The sequence below is a fragment of the Ptychodera flava genome, chromosome 22 (genome assembly GCF_041260155.1).
Source record: "Ptychodera flava strain L36383 chromosome 22, AS_Pfla_20210202, whole genome shotgun sequence".
Classification (NCBI taxonomy): Eukaryota; Metazoa; Hemichordata; class Enteropneusta; family Ptychoderidae; genus Ptychodera; species Ptychodera flava.
The window spans coordinates 14,397,368-14,422,400 of record NC_091949.1 but is presented as its reverse complement, the minus strand read 5'-3'; the positions used below and the strand labels follow the sequence as shown (position 1 = coordinate 14,422,400).

The 25,033-nt window shown below is 35.9% G+C and overlaps 1 protein-coding gene across 1 annotated transcript in view; it reads right to left on the bottom strand.

The window, feature by feature from the left end:
- LOC139122752 (solute carrier family 4 member 11-like) overlaps nt 1-25,033 on the bottom strand; it is a 62,527-nt gene that overhangs the window by 2,406 nt on the left and 35,088 nt on the right. Inside the window, exons 3-18 of the mRNA XM_070688439.1 lie at nt 17,204-17,283; nt 15,281-15,482; nt 14,133-14,214; nt 13,583-13,706; nt 12,942-13,055; nt 12,071-12,181; nt 11,367-11,448; nt 10,697-10,822; nt 7,234-7,347; nt 5,674-5,880; nt 4,553-4,841; nt 3,835-3,941; nt 2,808-2,976; nt 2,336-2,509; nt 1,621-1,816; nt 725-894 (exon numbers count right to left, since the gene is read on the bottom strand). Of these exons, the coding sequence (XP_070544540.1) occupies nt 725-894; nt 1,621-1,816; nt 2,336-2,509; nt 2,808-2,976; nt 3,835-3,941; nt 4,553-4,841; nt 5,674-5,880; nt 7,234-7,347; nt 10,697-10,822; nt 11,367-11,448; nt 12,071-12,181; nt 12,942-13,055; nt 13,583-13,706; nt 14,133-14,214; nt 15,281-15,482; nt 17,204-17,283 (2,347 nt within the window). The remainder of the gene's footprint in view (nt 1-724; nt 895-1,620; nt 1,817-2,335; nt 2,510-2,807; nt 2,977-3,834; nt 3,942-4,552; nt 4,842-5,673; nt 5,881-7,233; nt 7,348-10,696; nt 10,823-11,366; nt 11,449-12,070; nt 12,182-12,941; nt 13,056-13,582; nt 13,707-14,132; nt 14,215-15,280; nt 15,483-17,203; nt 17,284-25,033) is intronic.

Below are 25,033 nucleotides of genomic sequence, written 5' to 3'. Positions count from 1 at the left end.
TTGACGTTGAAACCACCCTCCACTGAACGTTAGCAATTCCGTTGTGCAAACCGTCATTTTAAATGTGGATACTTAATATGGAAGTGTCCGAAAAATCCCTGAAATTGCAAATCATACATCTGATAACCTGACAGGCAATCAATGTCTAAGGTGGCAGTCACACCCTGTTTTCATGATACAGCGCCTTCCCGCGGCAATAAAGAAAACTTTCGTTTCTCAAAGTTTTTATATTTGAATGCCTCACCAATTTGAGAATTGTGTCTCTTGCTGAAAGAGAGGGTTCCTTATAAATGTTGACAACCATGCATACTAAAATCAATATAGTAGGCCGATTAGAACCGTGTATTTACTCTTGATTTACATATTAAGTGAAATGATGGATAAAGGAGTGTTTCTGGTTCTTGTGTCACGGTAACTTTGAACTCTTATAGATTTACGATCGTTTTATTTCCGTCTATATGGCTGCTTTCTTTTGATTTGTTCCATATCCTAACGAAACTAATTACTTGTAATTTCTCAAAATTCGGAGTCAGAGGCATCGTTTATAATTGGCATATGCAGAGAGAAAGCGGGCGGTCCAACAATAAATAGATACACACACAGTATTCCCTATAATACCGGTGATGAATATAACTGCCCTTTGCCTCAAATCTGTTGTGCAGTATGAAAATTTTCCACCAAGTTCAAAACTCGCATAAAAGTGTCCCCATTTATTAAATCTTACCTTATAGGAATGAAAAGAATAAGTATAAATGGAAAGACTGTCTTCATGTATGAGATTGGAGACATTCCGAAGACACATAGCATAATCAATTCGATGAGCTCAATGACCGTAAAAAGATGCATCTTTCGTTGTGGCACCCTCCTGACGTAATGGCTCGGAGGATAGGCCGACTGTAACAACAGATGTAAAGAAATTAATAGAAAGAACTAAGGAATTGTCAATTGAACCCTTTCTTTAGGACGCTTTTCGGAAATGCACCTATAAAAGCCTATTAATATTCTTCCGTTTTCTTAATCTTTAATGAGTTGTCGTTTTTTCTGCTGCTGTTGTTGTTGTTGTTGTTGTTGTTGCCATCGTCGTCGTTGTTGTTGTTGTATTCGTTTCATCGCCATGTAAATACATATGTCCTAAACAACACTTAATGTATGTTTTTGCCATTTAATATAACACTTCCCCTTGTCTCTGTTCGATGGCTGCATAGACAATTCGAGGAATGATACTTTTTCTCTGGCTTGTGAGATTTTTGATAAGGAAAGTCTAAGCTGATACAATTTTGATGTAAAGCAAGCATTAAATGACGAGTGTGATTGGCGTCAGAGATATTACACGGAGTGAAAGCGACTATGGGCTTTTGAAATTTCCATAATTAACGAGGTGAGTCAACTTGTCGAAAGAATCCAATTAGTCATTTCCTTAGGAGAACTCACGAAGGGAAGTGTAATTGTGCGCGCATTCAGTAATCACACTTGCGCATTGTCAAGACGGTGACAGAAACGTTACACTAATAAGTCGTTCTGACGTAATACATCGATGTGGTGTCGATGCGTGTGATGATTATTAAGTTATAGAACGGCTTATGAAATAAACAATTCTCCTCCGTTTTAAACTTTACCAACCTGTTCGGTTATGAAGAGCAATAACCTTTCAAAGAACTGGTTTCCGATCAGAGACTGTATTGCTAGGAATATGTAGACACCGGCAAGTACTGCCATCGGGATGTACTTAAGGGGTGACGGTAACATTAACATCGAAATACCGATGAACGCATGCGCCATTATCAGAGTCAGTCGCGTCTCCCGCACTCGTACGATTCTGAAAAAGTGAAAGTGAGTTGACAGAAGCAAAGATATTAATGCTTGCCTGAGAAAGGTATCCAATAAATTAAACATGGAACTCTGTTTTCGCTCAAAGTCCATGCAAACACAAATGTCGTTCTTAAAAAGACTATTTCAGGATGATTGTGGTAATGATGATAGGTACGGTACAATCGTCCAAGAATCTATGTGGATTCATATCTAGTGATATTTTCTATGCAAATGGCCTAAAAACATCTGGTGAGGTACTTATACCCATGTATTTTTAACTGAAAATCTTTAATAGAAACTGCAGGGGACCGCGAGTAAAATAGCTTTGCCAATGGTTTTTGCATTTACATTATCTTCACATGACGTCATTCAATCAGGAACAAGGTGAATGTTTAAAAATTCAACACATACTGTGAATATAACCATGTTTGGAAAAATCCCACGACCCTTAATATTATCTTGATCAACTTTAAATTCGTTACACATACGTTATAATCAGTCATTTTGTCTGTTTTACAGCACCTACATTGTTTGCACGTAGCCGTAGTGGACCCGTTCTTCTACATCTGCCAGGGATCTGACGTGCATCGGCGACAAGGGTACGATCCCGTGAACCATAGGCATCGCAAAAAGTGAGAAAAACAGGTTTAATATCCCGCAAAGTAACAGGTCCCAATGGTAGGATGTTCCTTTCTTTAGTCTGAAAATAAGAACGAAAACATTTAAAGCCTACAGTACTGGTAAGTGTTTTATTGGATAGGAAACTAATACAAAAGATTTGCTATCATCGAAGAACAGAGGTCGCTGTTCATTGAACGCTATTGAACTTCTTTCCATTTACAGTACAAGCCGAAAATTCTGCTGCCCTGGAAAATTCCCTCGGTTTCTATCCATCATGCCTTTCTCTTCATGGTGGGTCTGTTTTGTATGGTACAGTGTGCATCGCAACATCCAGGTTCCTCGGTGAGTTTTCTTGCTTTGACGCTGCATATACTTACTTGTTTTCGGGGGAATTGACGACCGAACCGGTGATATTATGTTCCATAAGGACCATGAGTGCCAAAGAAAGACCAAGTCCCAGTGAAGCAAATAAATGTATGTATCCATGACTGGTGTATTTTGGAATGGTAAAAATGTCGTTGCTCTCCTGATAAGGAAACGCGTTCACTGTTAGAAAATACAACATATAAATTACGTTATCCTAAGTGCATTGTTCGAATTAGATTTGGAAAGACAGCATAGTTAATGGTCTCGGTTTATTATATTTTGGATGCATGTAAAATACCTTATGAATATTAATTTTCCATTGCCTTAATGCAACTGTAGCTATTGTCGACGACCTCGATAGGGTTTTGAACTCACACAAGACATGGGTCCACTCTATAATCAGTCACATCGCGTTATTATTTGCTTTTAAATTTTGCAAAAACCTTTGAAACCTTCCTACTCCCTCTGTCAACCCGACTTGGAAACTGTTGCAGGCTATGAGCTTGTATCTTAAGATACCGTAAAAATATATGACTATATATGTGAGATATATGCTGATGTGGTTCCGTTTGTACTCGCGACAACTCTCTGTTCCTTATTACAGATAACGAAAGTTTCAGTCATACTAAACGAAATATATCATAAAATAAATAACAAAATCGGGATAATTTTTCAGATAAAATAGTTTTCCAGAGACAATAAAAAGTAAAAGTGCGTTTTCTTTTCACCTTTTCTTTCGATGCAAACGTCAAAAATTAGTTATTCAACCATTGATATATCGTAATGAGTTGAGAAAATCGTCTGTCCCTGGAGTTCTGTCGTGTTTAGGATTTTGTCAAGCATATCTTCAAATGTATGGGTTTGTTTCACTCTGTAAAACTGACTTGAACGCGATCTGGAGACAGGAAGATGTGCCAGAAGGCTTACGTTTCCAGTTTCTCTCTGATTCTAAGAGTACTCATATTTAAATCAAAACATAGTTTGGCATTTACCCTGCCGACCGTTCATCTGCTCTCGACTTGATAGTCGTATACTTACTGTGTATATCTCTGAAACAGTACGAGCCAACAAACGACCAAATTATGACGGTTATTGCCAGTGCCTGATTGGAGAGTAGTTCCCGCCACAATGTTGCTAAAAAGGGACTGTAAGGAAGCAGTAAAAATGTTAATATTTTAAACCTAAGTCTCAAATCACGGTTTGCTCTTACGGATTAGGAATAATGAATGGTTTAAACAAATTATACTGTGTAGCATGATTAGAACGATCAGACAGCCAAAGATTGTATCCCTCTTCTATGAATATTCTGACCTTTTCAACCTCGTCGCAGACTTAACTTACTAGATGGTTATATCAGCCTATCACATTGATAGAAGGTTACCGGGTCACGTGTGGTTTTGAGGGCATCTCTTGGAGTCATCGTGAAGACGAGTCGTCATGTCTGGCTCTGTTTTGACAAGAACTCGTGACGAGTCTCCTGCACTTTACAGTGTTAAAATTCCACAGAAGAGTCAACAGAACTTTGAAATAGCCGTTGACCGTTATACTTTAATTAATTCAGTGGAGTAAGTTATCGTATATTATGCAAGAGAGGAAATTAGTGAAAAAATATCCCAGATATCTGAACATATCTAAAATATCTGAACATTCTCTCTCTCTCTCTCTCTCTCTCTCTCTCTCTCTCTCTCTCTCTCTCTCTCTCTCTCTCTCTCTCTCTCTCTCTCTCTCTCTCTCATTGTTTACGATATGGATTCACCTTCGTTTGAATCTGTACAACGTAATTCCAATCCATGGAACTCCCATCATCAACAACAGAAACAGAACACTATTCTCGGGATAACACGTTCCGTGCTTGCATCCACTGACAATTGAGGTCTCGTTGACGATGACTAGCTCCGGCATTGCGCCCTCTACCGTCGCATTCAAAACCTTCAGGATATTGTGCTCTTGTGACGTATTTATAATACTGATAGTCGAAGAAATGTTAGTTGACATGTAGAAGTGACCTGCCGTAATCTTCAGACAGGAGTAATTAGCGTTAAAATCTGAAAATGATAAAATTCTGGGAGCTAGGATCACCATGGTAGTGAGACACAACACTACACTGAATCATCTTAAACAATTCTCACTACAAGCATTTATTACCCTAAGGGCAAGTTCTACACATAAATTTACGTTAAATGCAACTTCTGATACCATTGAAAGTTTAAATTACATTCTTTTTGAATTACAGTCTTTTACAGTCCTTTGCTATAGTATCAACATTACGCCAATTGATCGAATCGTTATCACAGCTTGCATATGTGTAATGATAACATTATACATGATATATCATGTTGATATCGGTACTGCTCTGGATTTTGATCTCTATATAACATATATGTTTTATAGCTGTTATTGTGGGTAAAGAGTTAAGTTATAGTAAATTTCATTTAAGAGAGTTAAAGTTGACTTATAACAATTGTTATTCTTTCGATTAGAGTTTCTTTGGAGCGATATATATATATATATATATATATATATATATATATATATATATATATATATATATATATATATTCATATGCTGCTTGAATGTAGTGGTCGCTTTGAAACTAGCTAAATTCATGGATCTTTTCAACTTTTCAGGTATTTCTTGTACAAATTTATGTACAACCGAAAACTTTACTTTGGTTACTGTGTAATCTTATGTGTTTCACCTGTAGAAATCCGCAATATTGAAAATATGGTCGACCATTTTAGACTTTTATTACTCACTTTACATGTAGATGGCAAATTGAACTCGAGAATTGTCACATATGAACCCATGTTGGCACCAGTACCAGCATAATCTATCGCGTACTCGGTGACGCTCACCAGATAATACGATCAACTTACTTGTAATGACTGCATCTATTGCTTCTTTGATAAGAGTACAAGATACAAATAAAGTAAAGACTTCGTCTACGGATCTCGTCGAGTATTTCATCAGCTTACTGACGTCGAACATGGCGAAGACTATCAAAAATCCCGAACTAAAAATACCAATCGTCCCGTACGTTTGGTAGAAATCCCAATTATTTTCCTTGGCGATAATGTAAATAACTGAAAAGGAAAATAGTACAGTTGTCGAAAAAAGGTATCATTTTCTGAATAAAGAGGCATTTGCACTGTGAAGTGGCCGTCAAATTTTTACTTGCATTTCACCTCAACTTAAATACCCTTCAATACACCAACGGCTATGACGATTTCCCGCTTAAATCATGTACACCACATCACCACACCCCCACCCCAACCCTCGTTTCAGGAACAACATTTGAATATCAATAAGATTACCAGAGTAAAGAAATTTAGTACATTACTGACAATCACCTCATTTATCAGTTCGGTGCTAATTGAGCCTAAATGGTACAGCAGACCAAGATCCATTACAATCGTTCGACAAGAATTAATGTGTTTCGTAAGAAACAAGGAAACGTTGGATCATTTTGTGAAGCTGACGAAGTCGATTCTTAATTGAGGGCAAACCGTACTTCATCTAATGCTATTTATCCATTACGTTGACGCCGTTGTCCTTAATTAGTGTGAGAGAAGTGGATTTTCGCAGCTTGAATTGAAACTCGTTTTGTCAGAATTGCCTTTCCGATGACATGCTGACCCTAACCCGAGCGCGCCACGGCAACCTGCTTGTCGCTGTGACATACCACTGGCAGACTGATTGACTCAGACGGGAAAAATAGTTCCCTGATTGCATTCCAAGCAAGGCACCGCGAGTCATCGCTAAATGTTTCTTTGGAAAAGTCGAGACATAATATGAGCATTTTCTTAAAAGTAAGAAGCGAGGAACAGAGACACAATGCAGACTGCTAGCCGCAACATACTTGGAGATGATTAAATTACGTATTGATATTTTCTCGTTTATAGCGTTAGCCTGGTTCCGAAAAATCAATATCAGACAAGACTTATAAAGCCGTGTAGCACAATTCTTCAATTACCAATAAAGAACCTGTCTCAAGGACCCCCATTACAGTAAATACATACGCTTAGGCTAACATCATCATATATTATCCGCTGCTGTGCTAAGGTAAATCCCAGTAAGCCTGATAGTGTCTGTGTCATCAGTGACATCGCATAATAAAGCTGAAAAATCGCGGCATATAGCCTTTGTAATGAAATTGGAGGTTTACTTTTCAAACAGTTAGTACGGTTCCTTATGTTGACTTCTTGCAATCAGCTTTTCATTATCTGTAACTCCACTTACGTTCAAATACCCACTTGGCAAGAGCGGCCGAAAAGAACACACACCTTGATTGATTCGATTTTAATACTTTATATGGTACACAATAATTTTGCGTCACCTGATCAGTCATACGGTTTGTTTTAAAGTGCAAACGAAAAAGTTTCCTTCAGACAAAGTATGTACAAAAGTGGACCTTACACAAGCAAGGATGATCTCACCTTTAGTAAAGAGTGCAAGGGGTGCCGACGTTGCCATAACTAGTAACGGCTGGCCACCGACTATTCCGCCTACAAGTCCAGCAATAACCTGTCCAACCAACGCTTTCCTGACACCTGCAATAATAACAATACATACATATATATATATATATATATATATATATATATATATATATATATATATATATATATATATATATATATATACATACATACATACATACATACATACATACATACATACATACATACATACATACATACATACATACATACATACATACATACATACATACATACATACATAAATATGGGTATGTATGTGAGCAACTTTGAAATTCTAAAAGGTTCAAAGGAGTCTTTCTCTCAGTGGATTAAATGCAGTTTCTTTCATAGATAAATGAGATGCTATTAACGCAGTCCTTGCAGTAGTCAATCGTTAGATGAATTTGTGAAAGCAGCTTGAGATCGCGTTGATCATCCGTCCCCAGCAGGAAGAGTGGTGATGATTGCGCTTGGTGAGAAAAATACAGTTGCCGCAATTCACAGGTGTGAATAGAAATAAACAACTTGATACAGTTTCCGCTTATAAATGAGAAGGAATGTTTCAATAGAAAAAACAAAGAAAGTGAATTAATTCCGGCGTTACCTATTTCAAAGGTGAATGCACTATGTCAGTCATAGTGCAGTCAAATTTTAACAAAAGGTGATGAATGGATTTCACAAAACTAACGTGGAATTCGGTAAACCGGACGACAAATACGGCTAAATGACCAAATGCTATGCTGCGGCACGCATTTTCTCTTCGCGGCTGGAAACAAATAATTAAAACACTGAGAGGAAAACTGCCGGATAATATTCACTCTCTCGAGTTGATTTTGTTCAGGTCGACAATGAAAGGTTAAAAGCAGGTGACAATTCATTTTTCCCGCGCTGTTCTCTGCGTTCACATTGGGTCCTAGTATCCTGGTATATTTTGCACTCTTCGTTTGTACTTCAGACGTCCGATATTTGCAGTTTAAAAACAAACTCTATCAAAACTCAAAACTAAAGTGCCATTTCGGATTTTTTTTTAATAACTAGAAAGCTAAAAAAATATTCCTGAACCCGTTGATATCACTAAGCAGAAAAAAATCACAACGTTCTATTATACAACGCTTTCTTGATCGCAAAAGTTATCATCATTTCTTCGGTTACGCTGAAAGAACTTTATAATCGGCCACTCGCACGTGACTGAATCTAACACCGACTATACTTCGTCAAACGCAGAATGTCGATCTCTTCTCCCGCCGTTTGATTGAAGGCTGTATCTATAAGGTATGTTCACGTTAATCATTAACTTGCAATTAATCTTAAGTTGGAAATTCAATATGAATGGATGTCATATAGAAAGCGAGCAATAATAATCGTGATCAGAACATCGACTGCATTTAAAGTTAAGATTCCTGGAAGAAGCTTGTGTTCTAAGACTATTATGTACCATTTAGAAACACTTAAGGTAATATGCGCCTCGAAAGTGATAGACTTAAACTTCTACTCAAACTTTCCTCAAGGAAGTTTTCGATCATTCTTTTACCAAATCAAAAATAAAAATCAAGGGTCACCATGCGGAATTTGGAACTAGAGAAACAAATTACTCAAGATTTACCAATATTTGAAATTCAATATGGCCGCCATCAGCGTGTTAATTCTATAGGGAAAAATAAAATTTTTCGATTTTCGAAAAACTAAGCCGGTGAAAAATTTTCTTACACAAAGAGCTTTTAAATGAACCCTATAAGTGGTAGATCAGAGATGAATTGAAAAAGTTTGAGAGTCAGACTTGTTGACCAGTACGGTTAGGGAAAGCATTTGAGGCAAGCAATAGCAAGAGATTAATATGACTTAATGACACTTTCAATCTTTTACTGACTTATAATTTATATAACGAAATTCGTCCATTCCGCCGATAATATGAGTGTCTATATTTTTTTTGACACAACAGCTTAATAAATAAGCCAGTGTCTTGTAATGCAACCATTAAGATGTACTCCAATTATCGAGGAAGAATTTTTTCAATCCATCGCGGTAGGACGCCTTCGAAATCACGCTGATGTTCGCCATCCATTTCCTGAAGTTATGGAGTGGTTAACCTAAGATGTGTGAAATTTGAAATTGTAATTCTCCAGTAGAAGTATAACGGCTCCCAAATTTTCAAAACTGCATGAATATAAACATCGAATTTAGCAGCTGGGGTTCGAGCAGCATTGCGTGAACATGGATGAACGCGCGCGGAATGCTAAAACGGGAGCCTGTTTACATCGAGTCAGTCCGGTATCATAAACCATGCGATCCGGACAGAATACCTTGACTTGGGGAATTTTCAAGGTAGCCACCTAGATTAACTACTGAGAAATTAATTTTCGCATTTCATATAACCAGCGCTCTAAGCCGCTCCTAATCCAACAGATAATACCCAGAGGAGTTGCAAAAATACAGGAATATCGAAAGATTACCTAGGGTAAGGTATTCTCTAATCTGCATAACATACCCATTTATCATACCTGGGTCTCCGTCTTGATTGATGCGTACCATCCTGAAGAAAGCTACATCTATTTTATGTTAAAGAATTGCCCGGCTGGGCGAGTTCGATCAGACAACGTGCTTATTAAAAGTCGATCGGCGAATGTTTTTCATAAATTTAGGCAAATCGTTCGATGAAACATAGAAGCCTAATTAGCTATTCGATATGCATATTTATATACTTAAATTTTCAGTCTGGTTTAACACTTCATATCGCTTGCAGTAGCTCACAGAGTGACCTGCAAAAACCCTACCTATTAGAAGAACCCCTAATTAATAAAATATATCACGTACGTGATGGTATTGACATAAAGAGATTCAAACAGCCAACTAGGGAAACGTGAACACAGATAATGATAAAGTCTATGAGGAAATGTACTGATATACTGCTTAGATTTGCAATGACACATGAATTACTTCTACTTGATTCTCAAGGTTGAAAGTGTGCTTTTCTGTAAACAGATTCCAGAACGTTCAAATTTGGCGCGATGGTGAAAAGGAAAATAACTAGAATTTTCAACTAGAATTTTTTTTAATAATTAGAATATTGATTGAATGTCGTGTGACGTTGAAATTGCTTTTTATCGAAGAGAGATCTTTTGGCATGCACAGTTTCTCTACAATCAGAAAATGGAAAATTCCGGATTACTTACTAGTATCAAGAGTCCCATCAATTAACGTGTAAGTCGAGTTAGTTTCTTTCATAAATGAATTGTACAAACCAAGTTATATATCTCTCGTCCTTATTCACACACCGACTATCCTAAACAGCTAGCTTACCTAACGATTTGTCTTAGGTGTGAAATAATATAGGCCGCAAGCAGGGATATTTTGAAAGAGAATTTACCACACTTTCACTGAGGACATTATAAAATTGACGATGAAACGAAACGACTCTTACCTATATAACCGTACGTGTTCTTGTCATTTAGTACTCCGAGCGATAATGTAAAAAGAAGGCAAGAAAAGTACAGAAAGACTATCGTCATAATCAATATTCGGATTGTATGCTTGCCACCCTGCAGGCCTGAAACAAATAATAGAAAGATCAGCACAAGTTACATTGGTTAAAAAACATGAATATTTGTTATTCTTTTCGTATCAAAGATTTGGAATATCTATTTCTAAATTCTGAATTGCACTAAGGGCTTATATATAAGGATGTGTTGAAAGATTATAACCTTTTGGAATAAAGAAACTTATTCGGTAGTGTGTTCCTTAATTATTTGTGATAATGCAATGATGATTAAACTCAGAAGGTCTAGAATGTGGAGTAAAATACTTTATGATCCGAAGAAGAATAAATATATTATCTTACCCTAAAGGTTTTTACTGTACACTGGTTCGATAATTGTCTTTATACTGTGAGAATACATTTTACTTTATACGGAAAATAGCAATGACTTGATCAACCTGAGCAGCGTCACTCATATTGTAACAGATCGATATGGCAGTCACAAGAACTTATCAAGCTCCTTAAATAATATACGGTGTCCTCAGTATTCAGTGATCAGTAGACTAGGTCTTTCAGTTATTTTGAATAGTGCGAAACAGTATTTTAAACATCTTACCATCGAGAAAGTCACTTTTGTAATGCGGCATACGCCTTTTCAAGTCTCCACGCACGCCCATAAAAAAGGTACACATTTTGTTCTGTAGATAGCGAGAAAATAGCGTTTACAGCAAAGAAAATACATTGTGGGCGCTTCAAAGCAAGCATCTATGTATTAATTCAGTTGTAGATATGGAAATTCTACAGTTCACAAAATAACTTTAATCCCTTCTCCAATACTTTCACTCCTGATTCAGTGCATTCAGGTCAAGACGCGTCATTAGATTTAAAACGTTGCATCGATACTTGATGACAATAGAGGGCTAAGTGTTACCCTTAATGTTCACAATGTTAACGTTAAAGGAAAAGTTTCATTAATACAAACTGTGGTCCACGATTATAACATAAACATAGATAGTGTCCTCTACTGGCTATGCATTAATCGTCGTTATGCGGTAAATGTTTAACCTCCTGAAATCATACCAGTTTTACCAAACTCTGTATAATCAGGCTCCATTCTATTAATATAGCCCAATCCATAATTTCAAAGACTGTACATTTTTATAACACGACGTTATAATTTGTTTAAGCCGAAGAGCAGACTTGATTTGTTACAATTAACTAAATTTATATTAGGAAAATCAAGAATTTCCGTTTGTAATTTAATTATTTGTTCAATTGCATGTTCATTGTGCATTTTACGGAACACTTAAAAAAACTCACTGTATCTGCCTCCAGGAACGGGTTGTTCATTCCGTGTTCGCTCTCTCTCCGTCGAACCACATTGCGTACATTGGTCTTGTCCTCAAGTTCGTTCACCCTTTCTTGTAGTATCTTTTAAAGGAAAGACGGTATCTTTTACAAATTTATTGCACTTATGAGTAGTATCCAAACATAAAATATCACTCTTAGTGACCTGAAGAACGCTTAGCCCATGTTCATCATGGTATTAATCAGTGCTTGTCTTTTACCGTTTTTCATGATAAATGAGTGAGCACCGCCAAAGATAATGTTGAATTTGTCCTGTGGTTTAGCGTTGTCCAGGCGTTCTCGAATCTCCCTTTACGCCCGCTGCATGCATTGCCATTTCATTAATAAAGAATATGTTGTCACTTTCAGCGCAGTGATTTGTTTTGGGCCAAGCAAATTAGTTTACAATAATTATAAGGAAAGAACAAAACAACTGAAATCAAAACCCTGCTCAAAGTGAGAGACGTCTTCCTTCCTCTTTTGTCATTTTATTCAATTTGATTCTTTATTTAATTCAATCTGATTTAAAATGAGACACAATGATTAGCTCACTTTAACTCTGCAATCGCTTTTGTCCTCGACATAAAGGCAACACTGAAAATAAGTTAACTACCCAGTACATCTGTACAGCAGATTTAATTAGATGGTTTTATACAATGGTTATTGTCAGTCTCCAATTACCATACAAGATTATACTCTTAGGTATGTGAAGACACTAAAATTCAATAAGTCGACACTCGTGATTGCTGTAAAAGATCTTGGGGAGTGGTCGATTTACGGTCAGTTTGCGACGTCTGGACTTTCAAAAGTCGAACTTAAAACCGATTCATGCGGAACCACTTACATCAAGGAGTTCTTCTTCGTTTGTGGCTTCCTCCCAGAGTGAGACACGAAAATTGATGTCAGTAAATAGGGTACTGAAAGTAATGGCAGTCTCCATCGAATTCTTCGTTCCTTTCTGTCGCGAAAAAAATATGTATATTTTGTAAAAATATTCACACAGCATGCTATAGTGCATAGTAGTCAATCAATCTATGGCGTTGGTGTCTTATTTGTCTGTATCGGTAACGCAGTCGTCAGCTGTCGCCACAAGGGTACATGAAACCGTATAAATGATCGCATTTACAAGATTACTTTCCGTTCTGGAACAAATTGCTACCACCTGGAGCATAAAATCTCTAGGGTTAAGATACTGATATATTGCCAAATGAGATTGTTCGTTCAAAAAGAAAACAAATCAAACGGAGATGCCTTGAAGGGCAATGCGTGTGAATTCTTTTGGACGTGACCTCAAGGTACAGCTGTATTACACGACGTGATAACATGATACGAGCGACAATTTCATCAGAGAATAATTGCTAGTGGCCTATTTTAACAGAGACATCAGTAGTACACCACTACAGTACCAATGTCAAAGGCCAAGAGAGAGAAATAAATAACGGAGCAGTTCCAATACTGTTTGTGTCACCCTTTGTAAGTTCTTACCTCCACAATCGGCGCAAGTACCAAAACAACAAACCGCACATCGGAACAGGTAAAGCCGAGGTTAGTCGGTCTCCGAAGACGCCCTATGGCAACACGACGTCTTTGTAAATGTTTAAGGCTTGCACTGAAACAAAAACAAACACAGTATTATAATTATTGCTAATGATGCACCTTTGACATACATGTAAATGCTTCTATTAAACAAGTTGACGCTAAAAGACGCTCATATTTTATGGTGTTTACGTGGTTCTTCGTATCGATAGGGACATGCATATAAGCAGTGATTTACATGAGAAGCCACCATTATCATGTTTTAAGAGACTTACATTAGAAGACTGCCTAAATGCTCCCCGCAGTAAATATCGATGTTTCATTTCCTATCTATTCTGTAATTGTAGTAAACTGTAGATGTATGAATTTTAAATGTCCACTTTCCAATCGCTTGTCTCCCTACTATTAGGTCTCGCTGCCTTTTTTGTTGGATCTACGAGATATCAAGAGTTTGATAGGTATGATTGAAAACGTCTAGTTAGTACCTTTGTTTACTTACAAGGCACATAACCAACTGTCTTCAAAGAATAGACCTCCCCCTAGCATGACGGTTGATTGAAGGGTGTTCGTCAACAAGGAACCTGCAAGTTGATCATAAATAACTTCCATATATGTAACACATTATGGTCATTTCAGTGCGTTTCAAGGCATATGATTCAACTCACTCCGTATTCGTCATACGGATACCTCATCACACCAAACAGCATTTTACATGAACGGTGTCTTTAAACTCATTAAACAGTTTCAGCATTAAGTGTAATAGATAAATGTAAAGGATTTGATCAAAGCTTGCTTACAAATATCTTTGTAGAGGATAGCACGAAAATAGCAATAATAGTGTATTTTATGGCATGCTAATGAAAACGCAACTTAGCACAGTGAAACGTATAGTATAGTATAGTATAGTATAGTATAGTATAGTATAGTATAGTATAGTATAGTATAGTATAGTATAGTATAGTATAGTATAGTATAGTACAGTATAGTATAGTATAGCAGAGTAGAGTAGAGTAGAGTAGAGTTAGTAGAGTAGGTATGATAGTATGATAGTATGGTATTGTATGGTACAGTATGGTAGAGTACAGTATAGTATAGTATAGTATAGTATAGTATAGTATAGTATAGTATAGTATAGTATAGTATAGTATAGTATAGTATAGTATAGTATAGTATAGTAAGTATAGTATAGTATAGTATAGTATAGTACAGTATAGTATAGTATAGGCAGAGTAAGTAGAGTAGAGTTGAGTAGAGTAGTATATAGTATGATAGTATGGTATTGTATGTACAGTATGGTAGAGTATAGTATAGTATAGTATAGTATAGTATAGTATAGTATAGTATAGTATAGTATAGTATAGTATAGTATAGTATAGTATAGTGTAGTACAGTATAGTACTATACTATTCTATGCTATACTACACTATACTATACTACACTATACTATACTATATTATACTATACTATACTATACTATACTATACTATACTATACTATACTATACAATACTATACTATACTATACTATACTATACTATACTATACTATACTATACTATACTATACTATACAATACTGTACTATACTGTACTATACTCTACTTGTCGATACTTGTTTAAAACGAGTACAAAACGGTATATTGAACCTACATGAGTCCTCTGCGAATATTGCTCGTCTGGCCTCGGCAATCTTCACTCCGGGCTCGTTCTCGATTAATTTCTCCACCATTGGATTGATGACATCATCGAGTGTGGTATCAGGAAGACTAAGGAGAATCGTAGCCTCGTTCATGAAGTTTTTAATATCCTGGGTGGGGCGAACTTCTCGTTGGAAATCTCGTTCTTCGACTCTCTGTTAAATCAGCGGCAATAGTGCGACATGTGTGTTACTGGGTTTCATTGAAATAAATTTCCCACGAACGTGTATATATATATATATATATATATATATATATATATATATATATATATATATATATATATATATATATATATATATATATATATTATATATATATATATATATATTATATATATATATATATATATTATTATATATATTATATATATATATATATATATATATATCATGTAATGTGAAAAAAAGACCCTATAGCATTTAATAAAAAATGTTCTTATAAAATCTTCACTCCTAAATGTTTTCAATCATTTCTGTTTGTTAGCATTTTAAAAGATATGTCACAGTTCTCAACTCTTATTCAGACTTAAATCTGAACTATTAACTCTCTCTGAGTGAAATATTTCATCCGTCAAACTGAAATAACTATATGAAACTAGGTTTTATGTCTCTGCTACAAGCCATTCGGTTTTTTGCAAAGTCACATCCCAGACACTTAATTAAGCTCATATAAAATCGATAGGGTAGCGCGACATGGATTCAGACTCGAGGTGATGGTACTCTCCTTATTCCGTAGATTAAATTGCACTAATAAGTACTCGGGCTGGCCGACATCAACCCTCGTCAAGACAGCGCGTCAAGTACGTCATAAACGAATATTGCGCTTTAAAATGTGCAATTTGGTCAAATGTTGTCAGCTTTACACTCTGTATGTCAATAAACCTCGGCACGCGAGGAAGATTAAATGTAGACAGTTGTGAGTGATTGTGCCCTTTTTTCCAATGGAATGCTGTGAAGAACCAGCATTTAAAATGGAAGCCATTTTATGACTATATTAGTTGCATGGACACTCAGTGAGTGTATACATATCGATGTAAGAGGCAATAATCGGGGGAGTCTTCAGGTCATAAATCTTGATTGAAAGGGATTCAGGAGGGTTTTTGGCTTATGCTTAGTTGGGTAAATTAAGCACACCAGGGGCTGTTTGTTATGCGAATATGATGGTTTCACGCAACAGTGTCGATATAATCCTTGCGGGGCTTTTGTAAACCCGGTGAAAGAGAGAACCGCGATACTCAGATGAAAACGTTTCCATTTGTACAAGGACATTCACTGAATCTACAGAAGCAATTGGTCCTGTCACATGTACTGAATGTTTTACTTTAGTCAAAGCCAGCATTAGAATTCAACACGTGTTACAGTATATGCATGAGAAAGACGCTATTGCAAAGCCAATAGATTCGTCTGGCGTCCTTTTCATACCTCATACATATAACACAAACGCAACACGTCATTTCCAGTCTTTCAGTCTTTGAAACGTTCATATCGACAGTCAGAAAATATGTAATGACTATGCCATGTGATAGTAGAAGAATATTGCAAAGTTTTTATAACCGCATTCTGTATCCAACATCGGATCCATAATAACACATTATAAGTAATGTTATATCACATCCCTGATCATTTAATGTATAAGTGCATAAGATATGTTATATATATATATATATATATATATATATATATATATATATATATATATATATATATATATATATATATATATATATATTATATATATTAAGTAAAGCAATGATCCGTGATTTAAATTACACAGCACTCTTTTTGGCAGTATGAGTGTCCCAACTTAAATTATTAGGATAATACACGTGTCTGGACCTAAATAAAGCTAGAAGTAAATCTTATTGTTTTCTTACCTGTCTCTTCGTATGTATCAACATCGATTTTTTCATGTCAGCAACTTCCCTTACCAGCTGTTTCACTTTTCGCCATCCCCCTAAACAAGAGCAGAAAGGTTGTGTAATTCTTTTCTGCTCGTTTTTGTAGAATAACTAAATGTTTGTAGCTAAGGCGCACATATCGTGTATATAATACAAACTGAGCTTCTTTGTTATGTAGCCTGAAAAGAAAGTATCTAGTGAACCAAAATGTATGGATACAGACTCAATTATCTTATAGGCCAGTTAACATAGAAACATACATGGATACATACGTAGATACACACAAAAATACATAGATACTCACATAGATAGATAGATAGATAGATAGATAGATAGATAGATAGATAGATAGATAGATAGATAGATAGATAGATAGATAGATAGATAGATAGATTGATAGATAGATAGACACATACCAACCTACCTACCTACCTACCTACCAAATTACCTACCTAGCTACCTACGCATACTCGGTAAATTTATGAAACTGTATAAACCTGAATTACTATGTTCAGCTCTCGGCAAAAACGAAAAAATCAGCGATAATTCAGCTTTACTATAGACTCTACTTCAAATACAATCGCATGTTTCAAACAATCACACTTTCCAACAATTATTTACTGCTTCTAAAATTGAAAAATTAATCCATGAACATATTATGACATGCTTCATAAATACATTACTTGGAATGTTTTATGATACACGATCCTCACTTAATAAAACATGTACCATTAAACAGCGATAAATGATGAATGCCCTGTTGTACTCTAACGCGCCATTGACAAAGTCATTTGGCGTGCTATGTCTCTAACATGCATTATAAATTTACAAGTGCAGTAATAGTTCTTAAAATATACAAAGCAAAGTAAAGTAAAATCATCCACAAAACAAGTAATAAATGATAAATTATTATGCGATCAGACAATTAATCAATCAATCAATTAATAAAAAATATTTATAATGGGTCAAAATCTATCAGCAATGATATTTCTTATAGGCGTGGAAAAGTGAATGTACATCATATGCTTCGGCGAACAAATAACTCTTTAGTTTATGCTTGAAGTTGTTCACTATGGATATGCCTGCCGAATGTCACATGGTAAGGAATTCTAAGGTCGAGAAACCACAAACGACAAAAATGTTCCTCCCTATATGTTGAGTCTATTCTGAGTTACACAGACTGATATTTTATTTTGAGCGCAATACACGACGAGGCTTGTAAGGCTTACACAGATCTTGAATGTAAACTGGAGTCCAAGGTTTATAAGCAAGTAGCAGCATTTTGTAGTCCAGTCCGTTGTAAGATATTACATATCTTACAAAATAGTCACCATAATATAGAACATTCGTAAATTCAAGCCAAAGAGGATGCTAGCTTCTCGGTATTTTTGCAGAAGCAGGTCAGGCATACCTTTAATATTTAAGTTTACAAATTCTTTACACAAGTAATCGTTAGTAATAATGTGGCCTTATACGTGAGATTCAAACGTCACGTGACTGATGTTGGCTGGTGCATTGCCGAAAGAAGGATAGACGTGTTGGGCTTAGCGACGATTTATTTAGGACAAATCATAAATGAAAATGATAAAATAGTGGAAATGCCCTGAATCACAGCGAAATTACTGTAAAAATTTGCCACGGCGACATATTCATAATAAGATTGTTACAGGATAAGCTTAATGTCCTGTATTACTGGGATATGCGAGATGTTTCATGTGTGTAAGTATAATGGGAAATTTCGAAGTCTGGAAGATTGTTCAAGTGTACCGGACTGTCGAATGTACTTTGCACTATACAGGGAAAATGTAAAATAGATATTATTTACCACTAAAGTTAGCATTAGTGATATGGAATTACCTAAAGCTACACTACTGCCCTGTCCATGCATGATTCAATGGTCGTAGCTGATTGGAATCCCGCCGCTGATACAAACTCTCGCGTTTTCTTTTGACACTGCAATCAGACATGGAACAGTTTAAATTGCAAAGGATTTCTCAGTCCAAATAAGGTATGAGACCATAGAAAGGCAACTAGAAAGCCCGTCTGTAAAGAATAATAACCATGGATTCGAAATGTTGTGCAGCTGTAAACCATATCATGTAACGATCGGTGCAGATTGAGTTATACTATACAAATGTAATTTGAATCGGAAATGCTCTTAAGATAGTGTGTAAAGTGAATAATTTGTATTTTATTTAACATCAGCGGGATTTATAATGTGTTCAATATTGGAAACTTGGAAACTTTCCTAGAAAAGGATGTTTACTTTGCAGATCGTTTCAAATTTTACTCGCAAATAGCTCATACCCTGTGACCTACTTTTCAAATGTAACAAAAACGCGTTAAAATGAAATTGTGATGTATGCAATACTAGGAAAATCGTTGTATTTCATATGGAGAAATCTGTGAATCGCTGAGTGAAACGTATGCGGTCAAGGTCAAGTCAATTACGATGTTTGAGTCATTCCTATGTAATAAAAAATATGGCTTCACAAACTTTATAGTCAATAAACTCCCATGTCACGAACACAGGGGAATAAATTTCGATTGGCAAGGTCAGACTTATTTGCTACTAAAAATCGTTTGACAATATCTTAAAGTCTTCAGTTCGAGTTACGTTTCTGTTAATGCAACCTTTAGCAAGCAAGATCTGGCAAAACAAGATCGGATAAAGTTTTTGTTTTGTTCTGTTTTGTTTTTGTTTGTTTTGTTTGGTTTGGTTTTTTTGGGCAATGTCGGCAGAAAACAGTACCCCTCTCCAGTTTTGACGTCAATAGTTCGCATTCTACCCCTATCGGTTCTTGCTGTCGCACAGGTCAACGACAAAGTGTATGAAAAGTGCACATGACAACATGTACAAGAATACCCACCGACAAACTTCAGAAATATTAAAGTGTCGTATCGTGAGGAGAAAGCAGAGGCACTCTAATATAATCTTAAAACACAAGCAAAAGTGTCAGTATAAAAGTTTTTTAATCGTTTTTGTCGTTTTCAAATCAGATCTATGTGACAAGGAATATGATTTATCGCCATGAGAACTACAAAAGTGGTGAAACATACATACATACATACATACATACATACAGACAGACAGACATACATACATACATACATACATACATACATACATACATACATACATACATACATACATACATACATACATACATACATACTTCATTTCCATTTTATCAGTGATATCTAGTGTAATTGACTTTAATCAAAGTGGTTCATTTCAATCACCAAGGATGTGAAACACTTCACACAGTCAATTATAACGAAAGCTGCGGAAAGAGTGCGATAAATAATTCATACTGTCAACGAATGATCCGAATTAAATGATGTTGAATATCAATGACCAGAGATACCAGGGGGAAATGTTGGTTTCATCATAAATCGCAAGAAGTGTGGCGTCGCAAGAGGATTATAAATACAGTGAGTAATAAAACATATATCTTCCGGGAATTACAGGAAGATACGTAATACTTTATATGTCTGTTTTAATTATCTGTCCTGACAGGCAAACCCCTCAGTTCTCTCTTTCAGCGCTGCCTTGATGAATCTGAACTCGAGCAACATTGGCCGAGAGAACGCCTTGGGATTTTGCATTTCGCGTGACCGGAGACAGTGAAGTTGGTCAAAGCGACCGTGGAAACACGAAATGGCTTGAATGTACAACACAAGCTTGAACAAGAAAGATAGCAATTATCATCTAATACATTATGAGAGTCATTATTCAAATTAATCACACCGATTAAGTTTGATCTCAGGAACCTCACATGTCCTGAGAACAATATTAATTGTAATAAACATGTCACAAAGTCCATTGGCTATTCATAGCTTTTCTATTTTACATGTACCAAAGACATGTCCACGTCTATGATTAAGTTTATGAAAGTTCAAAGTACACACAATTACGAGCCGAGAGGCGTCCGTTAACCCGCAGAACCCTGAGTTCATGCTTGCAAAATATCAAGCCTTGTTGCGTTCGTCTCTATCATTGGCGACATCAAGTTCTCTTAGCCTAGTCAAGAGATAGACGCTGGCTGTACATTGCGTCAATAGTTTCTAATTAGTTTGGAATCGATCACCTTAAGTTGAAGATGCGTCCACACATGGACTTAGAGGTTGAAGTGTACATGCCAGATAGTAATTTTCGTTTGGATGTCAGATTGCTACAATGGAGTAAACAGAACAAAGTATCAACAATCAAAACGAGGAATCTCAGTAAAGTGAATTCCCCCCCTCTCTCTCTCTCTCTCTCTCTCTCTCTCTCTCTCTCTCTCTCTCTCTCTCTCTCTCTCTCAAGCATTTGCATATCGGTTTAACAAATCATGCATAAGTTTTCGAACAGAAATTTGGTTGGTCTTTTGGAAACTAATTACATTATTGGCCGTTTTTAGATTTTTAAGGAACCGGGGTGCTCAATGTCGGGCGTCATCAAAGCCACTGAGTTTGCAAACGTATTGAGATAGCGACTGAAGTGCATGATCGTTTATGCGGGAAAAAATAGTTGCAGAGAACTCATTTTAACACAGAGCATTGTAAATGTTCATTTACTTGGATCCTAGGTTAATAGGCATAGTTTAGATACACCAATTAATGAGACCAGAGAAATTCTACCTCGTTACATTTATAGCTCGTGCGGGTCGAATGACATCTTGTAAACGTTAACTGAGTAGGCTCATCATGATGATAGGCACGTTGACGTTTTAATTGCAGTTTGAAGAAACTGCTTACATGTCGCTTTGACAACTCCATTTCCTGTCTACAAGTTTTCACCTCTTACTGATTGTAAAAAAACTACAAAAACAAGGAGCCAGAAAAAAAACACATTTTGATTAAAGAGAATCGCTGAAACGATGGGTACTTATATGCTCCCCTAGGTGTGCAATCATTCATCACGGATTAAGCTATTACTTATTCTGGGGCTGTCCCTACACTACAAGTAAATGAACATACGCATCCTTACGTGAATTTACAGTTCATGGTGGGACAATGAACGTTTACTTAATCTGAGAGTGTTTTGGTCAAAACAAACAATACAGGAAAAACGTATTGATGTGAGTGGAATTTTAATCGGTCTGGCACTTCCTGCGTCCTTTTTCCGGGAAAAGCGTGATTTATTCAGAGGAAAGTATTCATTCAGCGTTGTCCTCTTATCATGAAAATGATTGAAAGATCGAAGAAACAAGTACATAAACGTTCAATACGAAGTCAGCATTGTATCTATTTTTTTGTTGTGTGGTTATCTACCTGTAACTGATGGGGATTCACACACGCTCTTGAAACCAAATACAGCATGATAGCGCCTGATAAGAGATCACTCTAAGCTTCACAGCTTGAGGTTGTTTATGTGTCACGTTTTTTTCACTTTTATGTAACAAATTGGCACTACTTGGTGAGACGCAATTCGGGGAGAAATAGAAAAAAATCTTAAAGTAGAACAGTCTCGATTAAGGTTATCGGCAAAATGTTTGCGTTTTGAGACTGGCAATCGGCGATCGTTCGACGAGAACCACGCGCATGAGCAGAGCGGTTACAAAAAGCCTTGTCCTCAGCGGCGCCAATTTCGACATGTTCCAGGAACCTGGGAAGGTACCTTTGGGAAATCATATCATCCGCGACAAGATGACAATTAATGGGGTGATAAACGCATTATGTAGAAACAAAAGAAATGACGGAAATTAAATTTGAATCATGCCGTCAGCGTACCATCAGAGGAGAACTCATAAAGTAATTGCCAGCAATAATTCTTCCTTTGTTTCACAGACAATACATCCTATATCAATTGAGAAACAGTACATCGTGTATCAACATTTGTTCAACAGTCTGTGGAAACATGATCTGTAAAACGTTTCAGCAAAATAAGACTTATCTTTAAATGTTGCTGATCGGTGTGCGCAACTTATATCTGCTACTATATATATATATATATATATATATATATATATATATATATATATATATATATATATATATAAATATATATAAACAAATAAACAGATTACTTCAAGTACAAAGTAATGAAATCTATTACTTAAGTTCATGCATCTTGCAATCCTCAAATATATATATATATATATATATATTATATATATATATATATATATATATATATATAGTTATATATATATATATATATATATATTATATTATATTCTCTTGCAAGGAAGCAAGATATGTGGCAGTGTTATAAAGCTGTAACGTTGCAATGGCGAAGCAATCACTGACACGTTCATTGTTTCAGAGATTTCGTTTTCCTGAGTCCATATTTTGTTGATTGTTATTAATCTTTCTGTTTTGTTTTTAATGTCCTTACAAATCCATTGTTTCGTTTGCTTATCAACTTTATCTGCCCTGACCTTTGAGGCGGTTTTTGAGCTATCAAAAAAACATTCGTCATTATAATAACCATTAAATTGATACGTGGTAATTAGCGGGCATCATCGACATTCCATTAAAAAAAATATTCTCTTCATTTATTCTGTTATTGATATATTTTTTGTTTTTGTTACTTTGAGAGTCATATTTTCATTAGTGCAAAAGTTCAGCTCATACAAAAAATCTTCAAGTAATTATCACTCGATTAACAGATCGCCTTTAACAGACGGCGAAGTAATTTTATATGATGAATTGCATTGATGTCCTCAGGGAAAAGTATTTATAATTAATGATGGCCAATAATTTCTGACGAAGATGGAACGCGCTGAATATGTTAACCATTGTTACTAAGGAAATGATTGATAACAGTCGTAAAAAAAACGCATACATTCAATGCGTTTTATCCTCACTTCTATATTTATTTCAGTTCAATTTTGTAGATATCATGCACTGATCAGCAGATATCGCCTTGTTTCTTTGTTTCCTAAATTTTAAGATTTTTCTGTATCTTTATGCCAAGTTCTTGATCATATCAGGTATCAATTCATTATGCAAATTAAGTTGGTCCTTGTATGTTTGTTTGTTATGTAAGATTCATTTCCCTCACGGGTTCCAGAACCAACTTAATAATTGGATTGTATTCTCTTTAGGGTTAATTGTTTGCATCATACTTAGCTTATTAACTCTTAGCCTATCTAACATCTGTTAAATTCGTCAAGCTTGCAAGTAAACACTTTCTCTGGTGTGTTCCACATACGTCCAATCTACCAAGACGACTGTAATTTGGTGTCATTCAAAGAACTCGAGTGGAGTATTACTTACAACTGATACGCGAACTAAAAATATGCAATGACGCAATGCAACGATCACAATGGACGCATTTTATACCAGTATGGCGCATAAATATCATGCCATTAAACGTAACGCTGTTTCAATACAGATGACATATTAAGTTTTAAAGCGTAGCGCAGTCGTGTAATGGCCCATAACGCATGCCAATGCTGATCTTTGTACCACACTTTATGAAAACAATATTTCAAATGTGTATCGTGTTATTGCGTTTTAAGCGTGAAAGACACGTATTTGCGTGACAGGACAACACTGTTGACAGATTCCAAATCAAGAAAAACCTGAAATTTAAAAAAAATGTACGTATAAAAATTAAATGGGAATGTTCGTCATTGATCGAGTAATCGATGTCGATTTTGCAAAGACTGTCCAACCGCAATCGTCTACTTTATGAATAGAAAAAGGACTATGCCTTTAATACCGAGGACGCTGTTGGCATGGTGATTGTAGCTGATATTGCCCGATGTCAGCTGTTGCGTGAAAAGCGACATATGTCGACCAATGTGTCCCGTGATGTGCGTTTTGAGGCCTGACAAGATACGGTTATTGTTATCCGCTATCCTTTACACATCG